The sequence below is a fragment of the Cebus imitator genome, unplaced genomic scaffold (genome assembly GCF_001604975.1).
Source record: "Cebus imitator isolate Cc_AM_T3 unplaced genomic scaffold, Cebus_imitator-1.0 Scaffold166, whole genome shotgun sequence".
Lineage (NCBI taxonomy): Eukaryota > Metazoa > Chordata > Mammalia > Primates > Cebidae > Cebus > Cebus imitator.
Window position 1 is genome coordinate 2639307 of NW_016107481.1, and position 23972 is coordinate 2663278.

Genomic DNA, 23972 nt, shown 5'->3' on the forward strand with positions numbered 1-23972 from the left:
AGTAAAATAGTTGGATAGATAACATAAGATAGATCCACAGGAAATGAAATCAGTATGTCAAAGAGACATCTGCTCTCCCATTTTCATTGCAGCATTATTCAAAACAGTCAAGATACAGATTCAGCCTAAGAGTCCATCAACAGATAAATGAATAAAGAAAATATAGTGTGTGTGTGTGTGTGCGTGTGTGTGTGTGTGCGTGTGTGTGTGTGTAAACAATGGAGTATATTTAGCTTTAAAAAGAAAGAAATCCTATTATCTGTGACAACATGGGTGAATCTATCTGGAGGCCGTTAGGTTAAGTGAAATAAGCCAGGCACAAATACAAACACTGCACAATCTCACTTACATGTGGAATCTAAAAAAAACTTGGGCCAGGCGCAACGTCTCATGCCTGTAATCCCAACACTTTGGGAGGCTGAGATAGGAGGATCATTTGAGGCTAGGAGAGTGAGGCTGCAGTCAGCTCTGATTGCACCACTGCACTCCAACCTGAGTGACAGATTGAGACCCTGTCCAAAAAAAAAAAAAAAACCAGAAAACAAAAAGAAGTATCTGACACCTAGAACACTGTGTGCTAACATTATGGCTGGTATAAAGAAAAAAAAAAAAAGAAAGCAATAAATATTAGCCATTATTATCATCATCATCAAAATAGTAGATTTAAGTGTTCTCACCATATAAAAATAAGTATGTGAGGTAATGCATATGTTAATTGGCTTGATGTAGTCATTCCAGTGTACACATATTTCAAAACATCATGTTGTACACCATAAATATATGCAATTTTTATTTGTCAATTAAAAAAAAATAACTTTATTAGTTGGATTGTTCCTAAATTGTTCCTAAATTGCTTCTTCCCTTGGCCAAATAAATACATATCATTTAGAATGAAAAGAATTTCCTCTCCTTTCATATTTCACCTATAAGGCTTAATTAAGTACTTTTGTTCCTAAGGAAGGGACCAAGCAACCATTCCAGGCCCAGCCTCTGGCTCCACAGTTTCCTTTGCAGCTCTGCAAGTGAATTAAAGCTGACGCCTAAGCCTGCTCAGTGATTAGCCAGTCTGAGTGCTTACCAGACAACACTGAATTCCAAGACAAATGGAAGTGAGGAAGACAATTTCAGTAGCAAGTGGTAGGTCATGATTTAATGCCTGATGAATTTAAAGCTCATTGCACACCTCACTGATTGATGTTCTGAAATATTCTGGCAGGAAGATGCAGAATGTGACCAGGGGTGGGGCGGGGGTAAAGAAAATATTTCATCCATTCTTTCTTCTAAAAATAAAAGGAGGGGAGCCCAGCACAGTGGCATATACCTGTAATCCCATTCACTCAGGAGGATGAGGTAGGAGGATTGCTTGAGGCCAAGAATTCAAGACCAGCCTGGGCAACACAGCAAGACACTAAAAGATTTTTTTTAAGTAGTCGGGTATGGTGGCACATGCCTGTAGTCCCAGCTATTAATATGTTGAAGGCTGAGGCAGGAGGATTGCTTGAGCCCAAGAGTTCAAGGCTGCAGTGAGCTATGATCGTACCACTGCACTACAGCCTGAGTGACAAACAAGGTCTCATCTCAATCAATCGAATGAGAGGAGGAAAATTTTATGAAGGAGAAAAACATTTCAGTAATCACAATAAATAAGTGCCCTCATAAACTAGTAATTATTGATGATCTACAATGTAACAGGCATGAAGGATACGGTGAACAAGATAGAAGTCATTGCCCTCATGACATTTACATTCTTTTGGATGGAGATAAACAAGCAAACAAATAGATGATTATTAAGGATAATGGAGAAAAATAAAGTGAAGAAAGGAAGTAGAGAGATGAGATTGAGGATGGATTTCAGAGGGAAAAGTGACATTAAACAAAACTGAAACATGAAGGATCCTACCATGCAGAGAACTAGGGCAGGGGAATATCCCCAAGCAAGCCTCTAAAGCGGGGACAAATTTAACCTCAGCACAAAGTTGAGACATGGTTTGCCAGTATGGTTGGAATGGAGTGAGCCAGGGAAAATACTCTCTCCAGCTAGAAACTTTTATGAGATAGTTTTGGTTTCTAAGCATCCTCCATCCATAAGTGGTCCAATATTCAAGAGATCATTCATAGACTAGCCCCTGAATATCCTGGAGCTAAATGGTTCCTTTAGATTTCTCATCTCCTGTTGTAATTGCTCTAATCATCAGAGCTATAGTATGTAAAGCATTTTATTAATAACTGAGTTATTCATTTTAAATTAAAACTGTACATAATTAGTACAGGGGTTGGCAAACTTTTGTAGAGGACTAGATTGTAAATGTTTGTCTTTGCTGGCACTACAGTTGCAGTTACTTGATTCTGCTGTTGTAGCATGAAAGCAACCATGGAATGTGTAAATAAATGGGTATGGCTGTATTTGAAATAAGTAGCAAGCCCAATTTGGCCTGTGGACCATAGGTTGTCCATGGACCTGTTCTAGTACATTGAGAAGCCAGCAAGAGAGATTAAAGAATCAAGGGTAGGAGGAGAACCATGACTAACAGGAGAATTCTAGGAAGGGAGGAAGTGATCAGGGACATCCAATACTGTAATCAATTAGGAGGAGAACACAGAAGAATCTTTCAGAAGTGGATGTTAGGAGGCCACTATCGCTCATGAAAAGAACAGTTCCAGTATTAAGTCTGTTCATTTTTCTTTGGGTCTGGTTCTGTGCACATATAGGGACTGCATTGCTTGGTGCTTTGTGGTTTACAAAGTCCTCTTCCATAGTCACTACTAAAAAAAGCACACTCTGAATAGAACCTCATCTCCAAGCTCAGTGGTTGGACCTCTACATCAGATAGGTCTTCCAACTCCACTTAGTCCAATGATACCTATCATTAGGAAAGTATGTGTCCTAAAAAGAATCCCAATAGTTAGTAGCATCTTTGGCAATAGCTACAGCCAACACGTATAGTTGATCAAAACCATAGTAAGCAGATAAAATGTTATGATGTTGCTTCTGATTCATCTGTGCAAGGAGACACAGAGCCTCTTGCTACAGAGATAACGTGGAATTCAGAAAATGCCCAGTAAGCAGCCAGAATGGAAAAGTGTGCAGGTAGTTAATTGCTATTAAGTAATAAAACATATTAAAGTTGATGGGTGAGAGGGGGTGAGGGACAAAAAACTACACATTGGATACAGTGTATACTGCTTGGGTGACAGGTGCACCAGAATCTCAGAAATCACCTCTAAGGATCTTATTTATGTAACCAAAAACCACCTGCTCTCCCCCAAAAATATGAAATAAAATTTAATAAATAAATTAAAATGGCTGGGCATGGTGGCTCACACCTGTAATCCTTTGGAGGCTGAGGCAGGCAGCTCACCTGAGGTTGAGTGCTCAAGACCAGCCTGACCAACATGGAGAAATCCCATCTCTACTAAAAATACAAAATTGCTGGGCGTGGTGGCACATGCCTGTAAATCCCATCTACTCAGGAGGCTGAGACAGGAGAACTGCTTGAACCCAGGAGGCAGAGGTTGTGATGAACCAAGATGGCGCCATTGCACTCCAGCCTGGGCAACAAGAGTGAAACTCCATTTCAAAAAAAAAAAAAAAAAAAAAAAAACCCAAAAAAAAAAAAAAAAAAAAAAAAAAAGGATATCCTGGCTCCAGATGCCTGAAGATTGCTATCTATCTGTTTGATGACTTACTGTAGAAATCTCTAGGCCCCAAGTTGACATTGTTGTCTCTACCAGACACCAGACTTTGTGTGATTTCTCTATCAGCACTTCCTTCTGCCTCACACCTACTTGCATTTTTATATTTGTAGTCTTCTAGTTCTCTAAATCAACTTTAAATCATTTTGTTCCTTCTGCATGTTCATTGAGGGCTCAGTACGCATAAGTCAGGCAAGTAAAGATTAAATTTATAGTGCCCTATAGCCTACAAAGAATGAAAGCTAGCATATTAGCTAAGAGTTTGGGCTTTTTGAGATAAATTGTTTAGGTTCAAAGCCCCAACCTGCTACTATCTTTGTGACCCTGGGGAAGATACTTTTGTTTTTATGCTTTTATTTCCCTGTCTGTTAAATGGAGGTGATAACTATATTCCTTAGGATCTCTGTAGAGTTAAAGGAGATAATTTATGTTTAGAACATAGTACATGGTAAATACTCATAGGAAACACATGATAAATGTTAAATATAACTAATATTATAATAAATAAAAGAGCTCTTCCTCTACAGTATCCCATTTGAATTTTGTAATAATCTTTTAAGCTACTTTAGTATTATTAGCCCCATTTTATAGATAGACCCTAAGGCTTTGAGGTGCAACTTGCCCCAAGTCATACAAGCATTCCTGGCAGGGCTAGTATTAGAATTTGGTTGTGTACATAGTTCCTCTAGGGCTTGTGGTTAGACTGGGGAGGGGGAATAGGTTTTATCTCAAGAGCCAGCCCTACACAGTTGAAATGGTTGTTCAGAGTCCTGTTTTGAGAATTGTCAAAGCAGATCCAAGCTCATTAAGAATGCCTGATTGATGAGCAGTATTTGCCATGAGCTCAGGAACATGTAGTGGGATTATGTCATTGCTTTCCTTTTTTGTTTGTTTCCTCCTAAAGTTTCTTGTTAATCCAGGGTTTTCTTTATAAACAAAAATTTTAGTAACTTTTGGTTTTAGTAATTTATAGCATCATTTTAGCCTTGTAAGTTCTCTAGAGAAGTGTTATTCCTAAAATAATTTGTAACTAAGGCAGCTGATAGAGGGGCAGCTCTTAAAAGCTATTTCTCTGTAATAACTCCTCACATAATTGCTATTCTCATATAGGCACACAGATTGAGAAATCTGGTAGTCACCATTTATTTCTAATTTTAGATTTAAATTTGGACATTTGGGTTAAGTACTAATGAAACTTTGAGAAGGAATTGAGAAAACCTTGTTTTCACATATGAGCCAAATACTAATTTCCTTGAAAGTCAGAGAAGTTTTTTTTGGATTTGTCAAATAAGTACCACTGCATTTATTTATTTATGAGACAGAGTCTCATTCTGTCTCCCAGGGTGGAGTGCAGCGGCATGATCTCTGCTCACTGCAACCTCCCCTCCTGGGTTCAAGCAATTCTCCTGCCTCAGCCTCCCAAGTAGCTGGGATTACAGGTGCCCACCTCCATGCTGGGCTAATTTTATTTTATTTTTTTATTTTTAGTAGATGAGGTTTCACCATGATGGCCAGGCTAGTTTTGAACTCCTTACCTCAAATAATCTGCCCTCCTCAGCCTCCCAAAGTACTAGGATTACAGGCATGAGCCATCCTGCCTGGCCAGTACCACTTTAAATATACATAAAAGCTGGGTTTCTATGGAGTTGGCATATTTGATCTACCGGACTTGGACTTCTTGGTTTTATTTTAGCCAGTGTTATCCCATCCCTTATTCTTGGTGTTATGGGGAAGCAGCAACTTATATTTTAAATGTTGACATCACTTAAGCATGGGAAAAGCTAGAGTTAGCTTCTCGGTTCCACCTTCTCTGCAGGAAAATGCCTTAGAAAAAAGCTGGCCACAACTCTTAAGTTTACCTGTATACCTAGCTTGGGCTTGTCCTTGTAATAAAGGGTAGTCCTATTTCCTGGTATGAACTACCTTTTGGGAATATGTGCAGACAGAGCTCATGAAGTCTGAGAACTTGGTACTCCATCCCCTACCTGTAAAGAAATACAGGAGGGATTGAAAAAAAAAAAAAAAAAGCACAATAGCAGCTTTCCCCATTAGAATTCTATGGATTTCACTGGACTATTGGAGTCATCTCATCTCCAGTTCTTGCTAATAGACTTTAGGGATATAGAGAATTTCCCACCTCCTCTGGAAGTCCTGGCCATCTTTGGACAATTCTGACAAATTTTCCCTTTTACTTCTACTTTCCGTATAGGATGGCTAAGCAAGGAAGAAAATCTGCCTCTCAGAAAACACCTATAATTCCACACTGACTACTGTGGAACTGATCTGCTCTTATTTCTTGAGCTTTATTGATTTAAATTGGAGAGTTATTTTATTTTGATTTAATATGCCCAGGCAAATAACCAAAATTAAATAAATATCTGAAAGAGCGTTGTGAGAAGTGCAAAACTACTTGGAGAGAAAAGAATTTTCTCCCAAAAAGCTTTCTAGGAATGTAACTTGTAAGAACTCTGAAACACATACTCTCTAGAGAAAAAAAAGTATTTATGAGAAGTGTCTTTAATCTTTGTAATTAGAGTAGATATTGCTCAGTTTTTAAAAATCATGTACTGATCACATTTCAGTGTAAATGACTTTTAAAATTCCATTATGCAGTCAATCTTGTAGGATTATTTACTACAAATGGTTAGAGAAAAAAAGCATATTGTTTCTTTTTTTTAAAAAAAAGATGGGGTTTCACCATGTTGGCCACGATGGTCTCGATCTCTTGACCTTGTGATCCGCCCACCTTGGCCTCCCAAAGTGCTGGGATTACAGGGGTGAGCCACCGCACCCGGCTATTGTTTCTTACAAAATTGGTATGTAGTGCCTTATGAGAAGTATTTCATTATTTAGTGTTTTAAAAAGAAAAATGTTGGCCAGGCTTGGTGGCTCACACCTGTAATCCCAGCACTTTGGGAGGCCAAGACAGATACATTGCTTGAGGTCAAGAGTTCAAGACCAGCCTGGCCAACATGGTAAAACCCTGTCTCTACTAAAAATACAAAAATTAGCCAGGCATGGTGGCACACACCTGTAGTCCCAGCTACTCAGACTCAGAAGGCTGAGGCAGAAGACTTGCTTGAACCTAGGAGGTTGCAATGAGCCAAGATTGCATAACTGCATTCCAGCATGGGAGATGGAGCAAGACTGACTCCATCTCTAATAAATAAATAAATAATAAACATAAATAATTTAAAAATACAAAAAAAAAAAAAAAGTTAGGTGGGTATAGTGGCTCACACCTGTAATCCTAGCACTTTGAAAGGCTGAGGCAGGTGGATCACTTGAGGCCAGGAGTTCGAGACCAGCCTGGCCAACATGGTGAAACCCCATCTCTACCAAAAAAACAAAAATTAGCCGGGCGTGGTGGTAAGCACCTGTAATCCCAACTACTCAGAAGGCTGAGGGAGGGGAATTGCTTGAACCTAAGAGCCGTAAGTTGCAGTGAGCCAAGATTGTGTCACTGCACTCCAGCATGGACAACAGAATCGAGACTCTGCCTCAAAAAAAAAAAAAAAAATTCAATTCAAGAGGTAATCTTGTTTGTTTATTATCCTTTTAGGTGATGTAATCCAAATATCTAATATAAGTATGTTTTTAAAGCAATTCTCAACTCTAAACTCCTCTCCATAACCTTCCTTTACCAAATGGAAAAAGTTCATTTTCTGAGCAGAATTTTAGTTGTTTCTGCTCACATGAAGAAAAACAAACATGTTATAGATTTAGGCTTTTATACTTCTTTCATACTTAATGTTTGATCTTTCAGTCTTTTCCCAAGACTTCTCTTCTGCCTTTGTTAGTAAAGCCTTCTCTCTGGGAGTTTTGTTAAATCAGAGAGACCTTATTATCCTCATAAAATCTTCTCTGCCATGTTGAAGATGGGAGTCCCTTTATCATTTCATGCATATGCATTTAGTATTTTTGGTTGTTTCAGACTGACCCCAATTCTTGGCATTCAGAAACATTCTCAGGAAGGTATAGTGTTTACACGGTTTCTAGACACCCTGCTTGAAGAGTTACAGCTAAAGAATGAAGACCTTGAAAGTTTAACCATCATATTTAGAACCAGCTGTTTACCAAAGTGGTAAGTTGGATTTTGTTTTACTTTGGTTTTTAGTCTTCATTTGTTGCCTATGTGGATTTTTTTTTTTTAAATTGGAAATTGTAAAAACCAACTACAGGCCTCAAGATGCCCTCAGTTTGCTAAGGAAATACATGATATTCCTTAGTTTTCAGCTGCCTCAGTCACTTCCTATTCTTCTTTTTTTGTGTCCCATATCTGTTGCTATTCGTCTCTTGTAGGCTACTGTTTTTTGCAGTTGAGAAAACACCACATTATCAGTTTCATACTCAAGTGTAGGCCATCCCACATGTCCCATCTGATAAGTTTCTTCCCAGGAAGTAGCAGTTTACTTCAGCCCAGCTACTGCAGCGATTCATTGTGAACATCCTCATCTTACTGCCCCTTTCAGTGAAATCACCCCCTACCCAGCCAATACCTTAGTCATTTCATGTACAGATAAGCAGGTGAATTTACAAGTCTGACTTTGCTGAATCCTAACCCTGTTCCCAGATACACAGCCCTCTCCTGCTATCGCAAGCCTTTTCCTCTTTCAGAACTGCCCATCAGAATATTCCCTTCCTTGTCCTGCCTTAATCATAACTTTCCATCTATTCCTTTCTTCCTTCTCATTTCACACAATCCCAAAGTGCTCAGATAGATACTGATTTAATGTTATAATTGAAGAAATTCGTCCTAAACTACAAATGAGATTCTCTCAGGGAGCATTTTCTTTTTTTTTTTTTTTAACCATTTTTAAATGATAAAAAAAAAATACAAAATGTTGTAAAATAAAAATTAAGCAATACATATTGCATAATTAATATAAAAGGAAAATTCTCCCTTCACCTCTACCTCTAATCCCATCTCTTTCCTTAGAAGCATACTTGATGTCTGTCATCTAATATTTATTATTTGAAGTTTTATATAACAATCTTTAATCAAATCTCTAAATATACAGGAAGGATATTTGAAAGGGGTGATTTTGGTGATAAAGAAAGAATACAGGGTCGAGCGCACAGTGGCTGACGCCTGTAATCCCAGCACTTTGGGAGGCTGAGGTGGGCAGATCAGTTGAGGTCAGGATTTCGAGACCAGCCTGGCCAACATGGTGAAACCTTGTCTCTACTAAAAATACAAAAATAAGCTGGGCATGATGGCAGGCGCCTGGAATTCCAGCTACTTGGGAGGCTGAGGCAGGAGAATCACTTGAACTCAGGAGGTAGAGGTTACAGTGATCCAAGATTGTGCCACTGCACTCCAGCCTGGGTGACAGAGCAAAACTCAGTCTCAAAAAAAAAAAAAAAGAAAGAAATTAGCAGTGTAACTGCCTCCTCCCCCAATTTATACCCAATGGTCTTTTCAAATGATCCTGCTACTCTGAGAACACTGTATATCAAAGACTTGTACTGAGGAAGTGAGCTTAGGTTGGTTTGTATAAGCATAGCATTCAAAGGCCGTTAAAGAATATGGCTTCCACGTAAAGAACCAAGTAAAAAAGAAAAAAAAAAATGAAAAAGAATATGGCAAGGTTGGAGTGTAAACCAATCATACTCCTCAGTTCATGACATCCTGTGTACATGGGTTGAAAGGTTTCTTGCTTACGTAAATTTAATGAAAAGAAAAAAGAGAAAAAGAAATTTAAAAAAAATTTACAAAAAGAAAGGTTTCTGGGCCAGGTACAGTAGCTCACACGTGAAATTCCAGCACTTCAGGAGGCCAAGGTGGGTGGATCACTTGAGCTCAAGAGTTCAAGACTAGTCTGGGCAACAAAGTTGCCCTGTTTCTACAAAAAATAAAAAAATTAGTCAGATATGGTTGTCTACACAGGTGGTACCTGCCTGTAGTCCCAGCTACTTGGGAGGCTGAGGCATAAGGATTGCTTTAACCCAGGAGGTCAAGGCTTCAGTGAGCCATGATCACACCACTGCATTCTAACCTGGGCACTGGAGCAAGACCCTGTCTCAAAAAAAAAAAAAAAAAAAAAAAAAGTTTCTCTTTCAGACTGAAAGCAAACAGTGTCTAGCCAGAAGTTCTTCTAAACCTGCTGTAATGAATAGATACCAATTAAAAATCATTTTAACTAGCATATTTTAAACTTGTACATAAACAGATGGTGTTAAAGTAGTTTTAAGGGCTTTGAACAGTAGATGTTTTAAGTGGACTTCACAGTTCCCCTAAGATCATTATTTATTTACATTGTTCATTTGCTTAAGTAATTAAAGGTAAACCTTGGCCCAGATTACTTAGTATTATAAAGGATTCTGAATGAATAGCCCTTATGACATAATTTTCCATATGAGAAATGAAGATGGTTATAAGTAGCATAGAGGGGTTTTTTTTGTTTGCATGATTTTGGTATGCCATGGTAAATTTCTTTGACTCTAAAGATTTTAATATTTAATAACCTTTTCAAGATTACTACCTAGTATATTAATATGCTTTCAGTTGTGAATAACAAGAAAATCCATTTCCAACTACCTTTTGTTATTGTGGCATATTGGTTATCTTTTGCTACTAGAAAATTTCCCCAAAACAAACAAAAAGATATTTGTGGCTTAAAGACAAACACTTTTTAAGTCACAGTTTCTTTGAGTCAGGAATCTAGGTGCAGTTGAACTGGGAGCCTCTCGCTGAAGGTCTCTCCTGATGTTACAGTTAAGCTATCTGCCAGTGCTATGATGTCACCTGAAGGCTAGAATGGAAGATCTCCTTTCAAGCTCACTCGTGGTTGTTGACAGGATCGAGCTCCCCTAATCCCTTGCCCATAGGCCTCTCTAGAGTGCATCTCACAACATGGCATGTGGCTTCCCTCAGAGTGAGCCAGCAAGAGAGGATACCTATGATGGAAGCCACAGTCTTTTTGTATTAACAAGTAATCTCAGAAGTGACATCCCATCACTTTTGCTATATTCCATTAGTTAGAAACTAGTCACTAGATCCAGCCCATATTTAAGGTGAGAGGATTATACAAGGGCATGAATACAGGAAACAACAGCCATTGAGAGTTGTCTTAGAAGCTGTCTACCAGAGGGGCAAAATTGTTCAGTAGGCTCCAGTTTTATATATAGCGGACCATACTGTCTTGGTGAGACTCTTGAAATCCATGTTGATTGAGGACACCCCTGAACCAATTGATGTGGCCATGGGAATGCTGTGAGCTAAGGAAATCATTCTGGTAAAGGATGAGGGAAAGAGAAGAGCTTTTCCAGTTGACCTCGATCAGTCAAAACTTAGCCCTCAGGTTGAATATGAAGCTGGGTCTATTCCACCCAAACTACCGTTGGGTAGAATATACATAAAGGAAGAAATGGAATGAATATTGACAACTCACACAGTGTCTCCAACAGCTAGTAAAATACTTTACATGTTTTTTGGTTTTGTTTTTTGAGACACAGTCTTGCTCTGTCACCCAGGCTGGAGTCCAGTCGTACAATTTTGGCTCACTGCAACCTCCACCTCCCAGGTTCAAGCAAGTCTCCTGCCTCAGTCTCCCAAGTAGCTGGGACTACAGGCATGTGCCACCATGCCTGCCTGATTTTGTGTGTATTTTTAGTAGAGACAGGGTTTTACCATGCTGGCCAGGTTGGTCTTGAACTCCTGACCTCGTGAACCACCTGCCTCAGCCTCCCAATACATGTTTTATTAAAATTATCCTTTTTTGCTTTACAGATATATTTGAAGACAAAATAGAAGATGAACTTCTATTCACCGTTTCTGGAATTCTAGCCACCATCATGGTCTGGTGATGACTGATAACTAGTTTTATTCCAAGTCAGACCTTTACGTCTTTAAGTTTCAACTTCCCATCTCCCAGTCCCTCAGTCTCCAACTGCAGAGGATGACCTCCCCAGATAGAGGAGAATCATTACTCCAACAGGGATAACCAAGTGTTTGCATCCCTAGCTGTAAGACATAGTATTTTTATTTGAAAATGAATGTTTAAGTATTAAATTGAAACTTCAATGAATATTCAAGGAAGTATAATGATCTCTAATTTTTCTGGATGATTCCAGCCATCATATCAGTTTACCAAAAAAATGAGAAAAATTACCATTTTGGCCTCCCCGTCTAAACTCTAAATTCTAAAGATCAGCAAACAGTGAGGTCAATAAATGCAATTTAAGATGAAGCCCTTTGGAAGTCTAGTCTAAAACGGGAGAATCTCAGAACTTTCTGGACTCAGGGAAATGTTTTAAATGGAATCTGTAGTTTGTTTTCAGGAGAGACAATTTCTAGAATTTAGACTGCTTTTCAAAATGTGTATCAAGTAGGCAGTTTCTTTAAAAGAAAATTAGGCAAGTTAGCAGTTGAGGGGGGACCTCAGACAACTTAGGGAACTTTACTGGAAGGCCAAGAAAATACTCTTGGACACTGGAAGAAATGACAGCTGCTGATGCCCAATCACAGAAAAGGACCAGAAAGCAGCCTTCTGCAATGGGGAGCTTAGTGTGCAAGGAGATATGGATATGATTTTTCTTGGCTCCACCAATAACTACTCTGTGGCCCAGTCACCTAAACTTTCTGGACTTCAGTTCAGGTTGTATGGCAGTAGGCCACAGAATTGGCTACTGCCATACAATCTCTATGGGAAAGAACTGCAAAAACTAAACTTTGTCTCTGTATGGACAAAGGCTGCTGTCACCCTGTTGGTCTGGGGCCGTTTTGACTTTTTTTTTTTTTTTAACCTTGTTTGACTGTAAGAGTCTAATCACAACAAAAAATTATAGTGTACTGGAATTAAGTTCAGCAAGGTAAATTGTGTTTTTCTATCCTGAAAACTCCAAAATGAAATTAAGAAAATTTTATCACAGTAGCACCAAAGAGAATTAAATACTTTGGAATAAAATTTAACAAAAGTAGTACAAGACTTATATAATGAAAACTATAAAACATTCAAGAGGACTGGCCATGGTGGCTCATGCCTGTAGTTCCAGCACTTTGGGAGGCTGAGGCAGGAGGATTGCTTGAGCCCAGGAGTTCAAGACCAGCCTAGGCAACAAAGTAAGACCCTGTCTCCACAAAAAATAAAAATAAAAATAATTAGCCAGACATGGTGCTATATGCCTGTAGTCCCAGCTACTTGAGAGGCTAAGTTGAGAGGACTGCTTGCAGCCTGGGCAACAGAGCAAGACCTTGTCTCAAAAAAAAAAAAAAAAAAAAAATTCAGAGAGCTTAAAGATGGTATCAAGAAATGTAGACAAAATCCATGTTTATGAATTGGAAGATTAAATGTTGTTGAGGTAGCAGTTCTCCCCAAATTAATCTATAATGCAGTCCCTATCAAAATCACAGCAAGCTTTTTTGAAAAACTGACAAGCCAATCCTAAAATTTGTATGAAAACATAAAAGATTCAGAATAGCCAAAATAATTCTGAAAATGAAATAATTCTGATCCAGAACTTACTACCAAAGCTACATTAATCAAGATGGTGTGAGGCCGGGCGAGGTGGCTCAAGCCTGTAATCCCAGCACTTTGGGAGGCCGAGGCGGGTGGATCACGAGGTCAAGAGATTGAGACCATCCTGGTCAACATGGTGAAACCCCGTCTCTACTAAAAATACAAAAAATCAGCTGGGCATGGTGGCACGTGCCTGTAATCCCAGCTACTCAGGAGGCTGAGGCAGGAGAATTGCCTGAACCCAGGAGGTGGAGGTTGCGGTGAGCCGAGATCGCGCCATTGCACTCCAGCCTGGGTAACGAGCGAAACTCCGTCTCAAAAAAAAAAAAAGATGGTGTGGTACTCATATAAAGATAGGCATACAGATCAGTGGAACAGAGTCCAGGAATAAACCTTCACATTTATGATCAATTGAGTTTGACAAAAATGCCAATGGAATTCAATGGAGAAAAGATGGTCTTTTCAACAAATGGTACTAGGACATTTGTATATCAAATGCAAAAGAGATGAATTTATATTCTTACCTCCTACCATATGCAAAAATAAATTCAAAACTGATTGCAGATCTACATGTGAGCTAAAACTATAAAACATATAGACAAAAACATGGGAGAAAAGCTAGATGACCTTGGTTTAGGAGGAGTTCTTAAGACCCTAACAGCACAATTCATAAAAGAAAACGTCAATAAGTTGAACTTCATCAAAATATAAAACTTTTGTTTTAAAAAATGCTATTAAGAAAATTAATTGGCCTGGGGAGTTGGTTCACATCTGTAATCCCTGCACTTTGGGAGGCCAAGGTAGGTGGACCAAATGAGCTCAGGAGTTTGAGACCAGCATGGACATAGCAAAATCCCATCTTTACAAAAAAATACAAAAATTAACCGGGCATGGTGGCATGCTCCTGTATGCTCCTGGCTACTCAGAAGGCTGAGGTGGGAGGATCTGGGAATCAGAGGTTGCAGTGAGCTGAGATCACACCGCTACACTCCAGCCTGGGTGACAGAGTGAGACCGTCTCAAAAAAAAAAAAAAAGAAAAAATTGAAAACCACAGACTGGGAGAAAATATTTTCAAATCATATACAGCATCTGATAAAGGACTTGTATCTGGACTATGTAAAGAATTTTTAAAACTCAAATATAAAACAGACAACTTTAAAATGGACAAAATGAATAGATATTTCAGCAAAGAAGATATACAAATTGACTAGCATATGAAGAGATGTGTACTATCACTTTAGACCCACTAAAATGACTGTAATAAAAAAGACAGACAAAGATAAGTGTTGGTGAGGATGTGGAGAAACTGGAACCCTAATGCATTGCTGGTGGGAATGTAAAATGGTGTTTCCACCTTGAAAAACAGTTTGGCAGTTTCTTTCAAACTCCTGGGCTCAAACAATCCTCCTGCTTCAGCTTCCTCAGTAACTGGGACTGCAGATGGGCACCAACATACCCAGCTTTTTAAAAAAAATTTTTATTTTCAATATTTTATTTTTTATTAAAAAATAATTTACATATTTGTGTGGCACATATTTTGATATATACAAAGTATAGTGATCAGATAAGGGTAATTAGCATGTTCATCATCTCAAACATTTAGTTCATGCCCTTTGCAGGGACAAGGATGAAACTGGAAACCATCATTCTCAGCTTTTTTTTTTTTTTAAACTGGTGGATTTCTTTAAATGATATATCTATACAATGGAGTAGTCATATATGCTACAACATGGATGCATCTCAAAAATGTTATGCTTAGTGAAAGAAGTCTGATGCAATACTCCACATATGGTATGATCCCATTTACAGTCCAGAAGAGGCATATGTCTAAAGCAGATACTAAATTAATGGTTGCATGGGTCTGACGTAAAAACATGGATTGCCTGAAGATGGGCACAAGGGATCTTTTTGGGGTGACAAAAAAAACTAAGTTGTAATTTTTGCACAACTTTTTTTTTTTTTTTTTTTTTCTCAGAGTTTCGCTCTTTATGCCCAGGCTGGAGTGCAATGGAGTGATCTCGGCTCACCGTAACCTCTGCCTTCTAGGTGGTTCAAGCAATTCTCCTGCCTCAGCCTCCCAAGTATCTTGCAGGCATGCACCACCATGCCCAGCTAATTTTGTATTTTTAGTAGAGACGGGGTTTCTCCATATTGGTCAGGCTGGGCTTGAACTCCCGACTTCAGGTGATCCGCCCACCTCGGCCTCCCAAAGTGCTGGGATTACGGGTGTAAGCCACTGAGCCCGGCCATTTTTGCAAAACTTTATAAACTTTAAAAATAATTGACTTGTGCACGTAAAACAGGTGAAGCTTGTGTGTATAAATTATACCTTAAACTATTAAAAATCATAGATGATGACAGGGCCTCTCTCTCCGACCTAGTGACGCCCACCAGGATAAACAGAAAGAGAAGCTGGCCAGGCACAGAGGCTCACACCTGTAATCCCAACACTTTGAGAGGCCAAGATGGGCTGATCGCTTGAGTCCAGGAGTTTGAGACCACCAACCTGGGCAACAGAGCAAAACCCTGTCTCTACCAAAAAATAAAAAAATTAGCCAGGTATGGTGGCATTTGCCTGTAGTCCCAGCTACTTAGGTCAGAGGTGGGAAGATCACTTGAGGCAGAGGGTGCAGGGAGCCAAGACTGCACCACTACACTCCAGCCTGGGTGACAGAGCAAGACCCTGTCTCAAAAATTAAAAAAATGAGAGACACTGCTATATCTCCACTTTTTCCCTCTCTGTGCCCAGAGATACCTCTTCAGTTATCTCCCGTACCCTACAGGTCTAGAGGCCTCAGGTGAGGAGCCAATAACTTAGTATAAAAAGTAGGGATCCAAGTGGACCACTGCCACCAGGTCACCCCAGGGCCAGCTGCTTTGGAAGTTACTGCATCTGCCTACCACATATTCCTGCCAAGTTTATGTTAGTTTGGGAGGACTGAAGCAGAATTTAGTTCAAAGTACTTTGAGATTTTGGTTTCTAAATATTGTCCAATAAAAAAGAACCCAGGCTCCTTGGGGAAATGGCTAGGTTCTAAGGCTAGAGCCGAGAAACTTCAAGATAAGCCTGGACCATCTTTTAGTACCAGAAAGTAAGCAAGTTCTCAAAAACAAGAGGATAGAAGCATGTCAGACACAGGAGCCAATCTGAAAGAGCTCCCTGGCCAGGCATGGTGGCTCACCCTTGTAATCCACAAAATAACATAGTATTGAATTATAATGTTATACCTAAAGTATAAAATATATATGAACACATACTGATACAAACAATTGAATAAATACATGAGAGACAAGAGACATATCTGTACAGAATAATTCCCAATATATAAAGAGCCTTTCTGCACTACCCAGAAAGGGGTCCAAAATATGGTTCTGGGCTCCTGTCATAACATAAAGGGAAACTTTCACAATGTCTAGAGCCTTTGATGTCCTACAGATAAAGGAGGAGGAGATCCTCAAATTCCTTGTAGCAGAAGCTCAGGTATCATCAACCTTGACTTCCAAATGGAATAGTACACCTACCAAAAAGCAGAGTGATGTTATCTACATCATAAATCTGAAAAGGACCCGGAAGAAATTTCTGCTAACAGTTCATACCATTGTTGCCACTGAAAAATCATCTGATGATGGGTACAAAAAAATAGTAAGAAAAAATGAATAAGACCTAGTATGTGCTAGCACAACAGTGTGACTGCAATTAAAATGATTGTAAATTTTAAGGCTGGGCATGGTGGCTCACGCCTGTAATCCTACTACTTTAGGAGACTGAGATGGGAGGATCACTTGAATTCAGGAGTTAGAGACCAGCCTGGGCAACACAGACCCCATCTCTACAAAAAAAGTAAACAATTAGCTGGGCATGGTGGCACACATCTATAGTCCAAGCTACTTAAGAAGCTGAGGATTGCTTCAGCCCAGGAGGTCGAGGCTTCTGGGAGCCATGATTGTGGCACTGCACTCCAGCCTAGACAACAGAGTGAGACTGTCTCAAAAAAAAAAAAAAATGAATAAAATTTTAAAGTAACTGAAAAGTATAACAGGATTGTTTGTAACACAAAGGATAAATGCTTGAGGTGATGGAAACCCCATTTACCCTGATGTGATTATTATACAGTGCATGCCTGCACCAAAATATTTCATGTAACCCATAAATATATACATCTACTATGTACCCACAAAAATTAAAAATTTTTTTAAAAAGAAAATCCCACTGATGTCAGTGCCATATTCTCCAGGAATACTGGCCAGCAGCAGGCTGTGCCGAAATTTGCTGCTGCACTGGAGCTATTCTTGCTGGACGCTTCACTCCCGGACCTTCACTAACTAGATCCAGACAGCCTGCTGGGAGCTCCATCTTCTGGAGGTTACTAATACCAGGGCTGATCTCCAGCCTCTCAGAGGCATCTTATGTTAACATACCTACTAGTAACAGATTATACTCTGTGCTATGTGATCCCTGCCATCCATGCAGCAATAAGGGAGCTCACTCAGTGAGTCATACGGATGCTGGCTCAAGAAATTCTGCATAGTCTATGATCACCTATGGGAAGTCTTGCCTCATCTCTACTTCTGTAGAGATCCTGAAGAGACTGAAAAGGAAGAGTAGGCTGATGCTGAAATGGCTGTGACCAAGGAGCACTTGTAGGGTGAATAGTCTGCTCTGGCTCCTGAGTTGACTCATTTTCAACCCAAGGTTGCAGGCTGGTCTAAAACAACCAGTCTGTTGTTCAGTCTTGGATTCTGCTGACTCAGCCTGCACTGTCTCCTCTCCAAAATACCACTCCCTAATCCCCATGTGGCACTCTTCATCATTGAAGTAAAGTGTTGCCTTCAATAAAGCACAGCCCTGGGGTTTTCTCATGAACTCTCAAGTTTCAAAGAACAGGAAGAAATGTTTTATGAAAACGCTGTTGCTCTTTCAGGAAAGAAGCCTTAAATTTGAAATATCTTTTACCATGGAAAGTAGACAGTGTGATAGTTTCACTTTCCACTTAAATACTTGAGGAACAAGTACATATCCTGTTATAACTAGGAGGATGATGACTTAAAAACTTGTCCTTGGGATATTTCCATTCCCATGAGATTCTCAAACACTTAAAACTCCCACTAGGTGCAGTGGCTCATGCCTGTGATCCCTGCACTTTGGGAGGCCGAGGTGGGTGGATCACTTGAGGTCAGGAGTTCGAGACCAGCCTAGCCAACATGAAACCCCATCTCTACTAAAAATACAAAAAATTAGCTGGGCATGGTGGTGTGTGGCTACAATCCCAGCTACTCAGGAGGCTGAGGCAGGAGAATTGCTTGAACGTGGAAGACAGAAGTTACAGTGAGCTGAGATCACGCCACTGCACTCCAGCCTGGGCAGCAAGAGCAAAACTCCCTCTCAAAAAACAAACAAACAAACAAACAAACAAAACACACTAGACTTACCATACTTAGTGGAGTCTTTTGTTTTTTTTCTTTTTTCTTTTTTTTTTTTTGTTTTTTGAGACAAAGTATTGTTCATATTGCCCAGGCTGGAATGCAATGGCACAGTCTCCACTCACTGCAACCTCTACCTCCTGGGTTCAAGCAATTCTCCTGCCTCAGCCTCTCAAATAGCTGGAATTACAGGCATGCACCCCCATGCCTGACTTATTTTTTTGTATTTTTAGTAGAGACGGGGTTTCACTGTGTTGGCCAGGCTGGTCTCAAACTCCTGACCTCAGGCGATCCACCCTCCATGGCCTCCCAAAGTGCTGGGATTACAGGCGTGAACCACTGCGCCTGGCCAATGGAGTCTTTTTAAGGTGTTATTTAGCATCTTCTGCTTATAATCATGTCAAAAAAACAATTGATCTTCCTACTTATTAGGGCACAAGATCAATTCTCTAAAAAATTTACCTAGCCCAAGGTAAGTGGTACTGTTCTGAAATTTGAAAATCTTTAATAGCTTCACATTATAAGCCCTGATAGAAAAAGAAAAGTATGCATTTCTAGAAGCCCATTTTTGCTGGACTGAGGATGGGGCAGAGAGCAGGGGTGACATTCATCTGAAATGTACTTAGAGAGGCCAGAGTCTGAGATTGGGACTTCGCCACCCGGGCCAAGAGGCACACACTAATGTGCATGCACTATCAGCAAAGCCCTTGTTGGAAATCCCAACACTCCTCTTCTGCGCAGCACAAGCTGGAGGATAAGTATGGGGCAGTGACTGCATACTGTGTGATTCCTGATGAAGAAATGCCTTGATGAAATGTATCATTCCCCAATAAAGCTCATTTTCTGAGAATTCATTTGTCCTTTTCCAAATTAAACTAGCAAAATATGAACTTGTAAAATGTCCTTAGCCAGCCAGTTTTCTACTCTCTAAATTTTCAGGCTGCTGCCTGTCCTTCACTCAGCAAAAATACTGTGTTTTGGAAGAAAGGAACTGGGAGGTGGAATTGGATCAAAATACCTTTAAATGAAAGCAGCAGCACAAGCCATTCCCTCTAAATGAGCTAGCTTCATCTTTGAGGCCTATGGAGAAAAACCCGCTCCAAGGTGATAGTTTTTATTGTTTCCCAGCACCTCTGCAGTCATAACCAAAGTGAAGAACAATATTGCATGACTTCAGAAGAAGGCCAGCCAGCCGCCTTGCAACATGTTCAGGAAATTCTGCACTCCCCTTGGGGCTTGCAAAACTCCCTATGTCTTGCAGGCCAAAAGCAACTTCTCAGTCACCTATCTCTAGTTTGCATAATTAAAGAAATTAGAAGCTTGTTGTTTTCTGGGTGACCCTTGACCCCAACCACGCTCATAAGGACTTGTGACAGAAATAGGATAGCAATAAAATGAAGTGTTAACAGCAGTGAAAATTTTTTTATCATTTAGATGAACAAGAAAGGCCAGGCCTCTGGATACCCACCTTGACCCCTACCTACTAGGGTCATACATCCAAGGCAGTGTCCACTTCAGGTATTGTAGTGTTTTGAAGTTGACACACATAGTTTAATGTAATTTTGTATCATAATTTAAAAAACTTTTCAGAGAAACAGTTTATTAATTTCTTCTGTAATACCTATCTTCATTTTTTATATGAAAAAGCATAGCCTATGATCTGTCACTTTGCTCACTCCCACCTCTTATCCTTCTCACATCGTCCCATTAACACATTATCTATCTTTGGGAAAAAAAATAAAGACACTAAATTTTAGACAGAGTTATTTTCACTATGGCCATATGGGAGAAAAGACAGTCCAACTTCAAAGTCAACCAGAATGGCTCTAACCTCTCTTGTCTGGGTTGGGCATCCAGATAAGATTTTCTTTGTACAGAGTCTTGCTACTAGGAAAAAGAGTTTGAAAATCACTAGTCTAACTAAATCTCTCACTTTAAAAAAGCACAAACTAAGACCCAGAGAGATTTATCTTCCACAAGATCAGCAAGTTTTAACAGAACAATTGCTAAAACCCAGGTCTCACACTCCTTGTCTATGGCTCATCTAACTAAGCAACAAAAAGACCAATGAGCTTTGGGGAGAGAGAGGGAGCTAAAACGACTCAATCAAAACCCACTTGGGATTAGGGAGACCACCCTGTGTGAGTGAGCTCAACTGAGATTCCCTCCCCTTCACCCTGGCTTCCTTTGCAGAACAAGGGTCACTGCCACAGGGAGAGCTGAGTTTGTGGAGGGTTCCTCGTTGGAGTCAGAGTACACCTTGGTTTTGTTTTGTGGGGTTTTTGGGACAGGGTCTCATTGTCGCTCAGGCTGGAGCACAGTGGCAATCATAGCTCACTATATCCTCAAACTTCTGGCCTCAAGCAATCTTCCCACCTCAGCCTCCAGAGTAGCTGGGACTATAGGCACACACCACGATGCCCAGCTAATTTGTAGTTTATTTTATATTTTGTAGAGACAGGGTCCCACTATGTTACTCCTGGCCTCAAGCATTCCTCCCACCTTGGCCTCCTAAAATGCTGAGCTTATAAGTGTCAGCCACTGTGGCGAGTCACACTTTGGTTTTAAGGTCCAGAATTTTTTTATATGGAGCCTTCACACTTGGTGTCAAGTTGAGAGACCATGAACCCACCAAGCAGCCCCTTTGGCTCAGAGTTTGGAAAAACAACTCTGTTGCTTTAGGAATTTCTCTGGGAACATCCTTTAAGTCAGAGAAGGAAAATTTACCAAATGGGAGAGTGTATTAGTCTGTTCTCACACTGATATAAGGAAATACCCCAGACTGGGTAATTTATAAAAGAAAGAGGTTTAATTGACTCACAGATCCACATGGTTGCGAAAGCCTCAGGAAACAATCATAGCAGAAGGTGAAGGGCAAGAAAGGCACCCTCTTCATAGGGCAGCAGAAGGAAGTGGTGCAGAGCAAAGTGGGGAAAAGCCCCTTTAAAGCCATCAGATCTCGTGAGAACTCACTATCACGAGAACAGCACTGGGGAACCACCCCCATGATCCAATCACCTCTCATGAGGTCCCGCCCCCAACACGTGGGGATCACAATTCAGATTACAATTCAAGATGAGATTTAGGTGGGGACACAGAGCCAGACCATATCCGAGAAAAAGCTGTTAATGAAAACCTTTCTAACTCATTTCTGTAATGATCAGTTCAGTAAAACCAGCAAACACATGTACTTTGCTCTCCTTGTGATTAAAGCCTTGAATTTTTTGTGGAAAGTAACACACCATGAAAGCAAGCTATTCATGTTGGCAATAAAGGTAAAAATCTCTGTGGAATAAGGGCCATTTTTAGAAAGACAATACTTTACTACTTTTAGTAGCTTTTCTGTAGAATTCTTAGGACTTTCTGCATACATAATCATGTCATCAACAAATAAAGATTATTGTACTTGTTCTTTGCAAACCCACATGTCTTGCCTTATTGCCCTGGTTAGGACCTTCAGAACAATATTGGATATAAGTGGTGAAAACACACATCTTCCCCTTGTTCCTAATCTTAGAGGGAAAGTACTCAGTCTTTTGCCATTAAGTAGTACAATGTCAGCTGTAAGTTTTCCTAGAGACCCTTTCTCAAGTTGAAGTTCCCTGGTATTCATAGTTTGCTAAAAGGTTTTTGTCTTTTTAAATCATAAATGGGTGTTGAATTGCCAAAGACAAAAATCTTTTAATTTATCTATAAAGACGATCCATGTTTTTTTCCTCCTTATTTCTGGTAAGGTAAATTATATTCATTGGCATTTTAAATGTTAAATTAGCCATGCATTCCTGGGATAAGACACACTGGACCATGATGCATTTTCCTCTTTGTAAATTGCTGTATTCATTTTATTATTAGTTTGTTCAGGATTTTGCCTATGTTTGTGAAGGATATTGGTTTGTAATTTTTCTTATAATGTCTTTGTCTGGTTTTCAAATCAAAGTAATACTGGCCTCATAAAATGAGTTGTAAAGTATACTGCCCAATTCTATTTTCTGAAACTTCTGCATAGGTGGAGGATTCTATTATTTCTTCCTTAAATGTCTGATAGAATTCACCAGTGACATCATCTCAGCCTGTGAATTTCCCTTATGAAACAATTTGTAATTATGACTTTAAATACTGTCATTGAAATATGTATATTTAGGAATATTTTTTCTTGAGTCATTTTTGGAAACATGTTTCTTCCAATGAATTCTTCTACTGCATATATGTTTTCAAATGTATTTGCATAGTCATTCATAATATCCACTTAATTAATGTAGAATCTTAGTAGTGTTTTCTCTCTCTCTCTCTTTTTTAAGAGACAGCGTCTCACTGTGTTGCCCAGGCTGAAGTGCAGTGGCTATTCACAGGCAGAATTCCACTGCTGATCAGCAGGGGAGTTTTTACCTCTTTGTTTCCAACCTGGGACGTTTCACCCCTCCTTAGGCAACCTGGTGGTCCCATGCTCCCAGGAGGTCACCATATTGATGCCAAACATAGTGCAGACACCTAACTGGCATGCATATTGCACCAAGAATTCCTTGGCTAAGCAGTCCTCCCATCTCAGCCTCCTGAATAGGTGGGACTATAGGCATGCACCATCACACCTGGCAGTGTTATCTCTTTTCCCATATACAGGAAATTTGAGTCTTCTTTTCTCTTGATCAGTCTCAAAAAAAAAAAGAAAAAGAAAAAAAAAGCCAGGTGCAGTGACTCACACCTGTAACCTCAGCACTTTGGGAGGGCAAGGTGGGTAGATCACTTGAAGTTGAATTTTAAGACCAGCCTGGCCAACATGGTGAAACCCTGTCTCTACTAAAAATACAAAAATTAGCCAGGCATGATGGTGGGCACCTGTGATCCCAGCTACTCAGGAAGGTAAGGCAGGAGAATTGCTTGAAACTGGGAGGCAGAGGTTGTGGTGAGCCAAGATCTTGCCACTGCACTCTAGCTTGGGCTAGAGTAAGACTCTGTCTCGGGGTTGGGGCGGGGAGGAAACAACAACTTTATTTTGCCTTCATTTTTGAAGGATATTTTCACTTGTTTTCAAATTATCCTTTTTATTTCTTTTGGCACTTCAAAGATACCATTCCATTGTCTTCTGGCTTGCATAGCTTTAGACAGTGAGTATGCAGTAATTCTTATCTTGGTTTCTCTGTACATATTTCGTCTTTTTTTCCTGTGGATGCTTTTAACTTTTTTCTTTTTATCAGTTGTTTGTCAGAAAATTGATTATATGCTTTGGTGTGAGTTTGTATGTGTGTAGGTTTATCCTGCATGGGGTTCATTGAGTTTCTTGAATCTTTGCCTTGGCATTCTCATCAAATTTAGAATTTTCACTTGGCCAACATAGTGAAATGCCACATCATGTCTTGGTATTAGTACTTTTTCATTTTCTCTCTCTTTTTTTTTTTTTT

General features: G+C 39.7%; 1 protein-coding gene across 5 annotated transcripts in view; it reads left to right on the forward strand.

Annotated features, from left to right (window-relative positions):
- The window catches only part of RPAP2 (RNA polymerase II associated protein 2), a 123920-nt gene that overhangs the window by 75554 nt on the left and 24394 nt on the right, over nucleotides 1–23972 (forward strand). For 4 of the 5 annotated variants that reach the window (XM_017544153.2, XM_037744137.1, XM_017544155.2 and 1 more), the window contains 2 exons: nucleotides 7628–7777; nucleotides 11426–12162. The exons of the other annotated variant lie outside the window; for it this stretch is intronic. In XM_017544153.2, coding sequence (XP_017399642.1) covers nucleotides 7628–7777; nucleotide 11426 — 151 coding nt within the window. In that variant the 3' untranslated portion in view covers nucleotides 11427–12162. Of the gene's footprint in view, nucleotides 1–7627; nucleotides 7778–11425; nucleotides 12163–23972 lie in introns of those variants that run through there. 5 annotated transcript variants of the gene reach the window in all.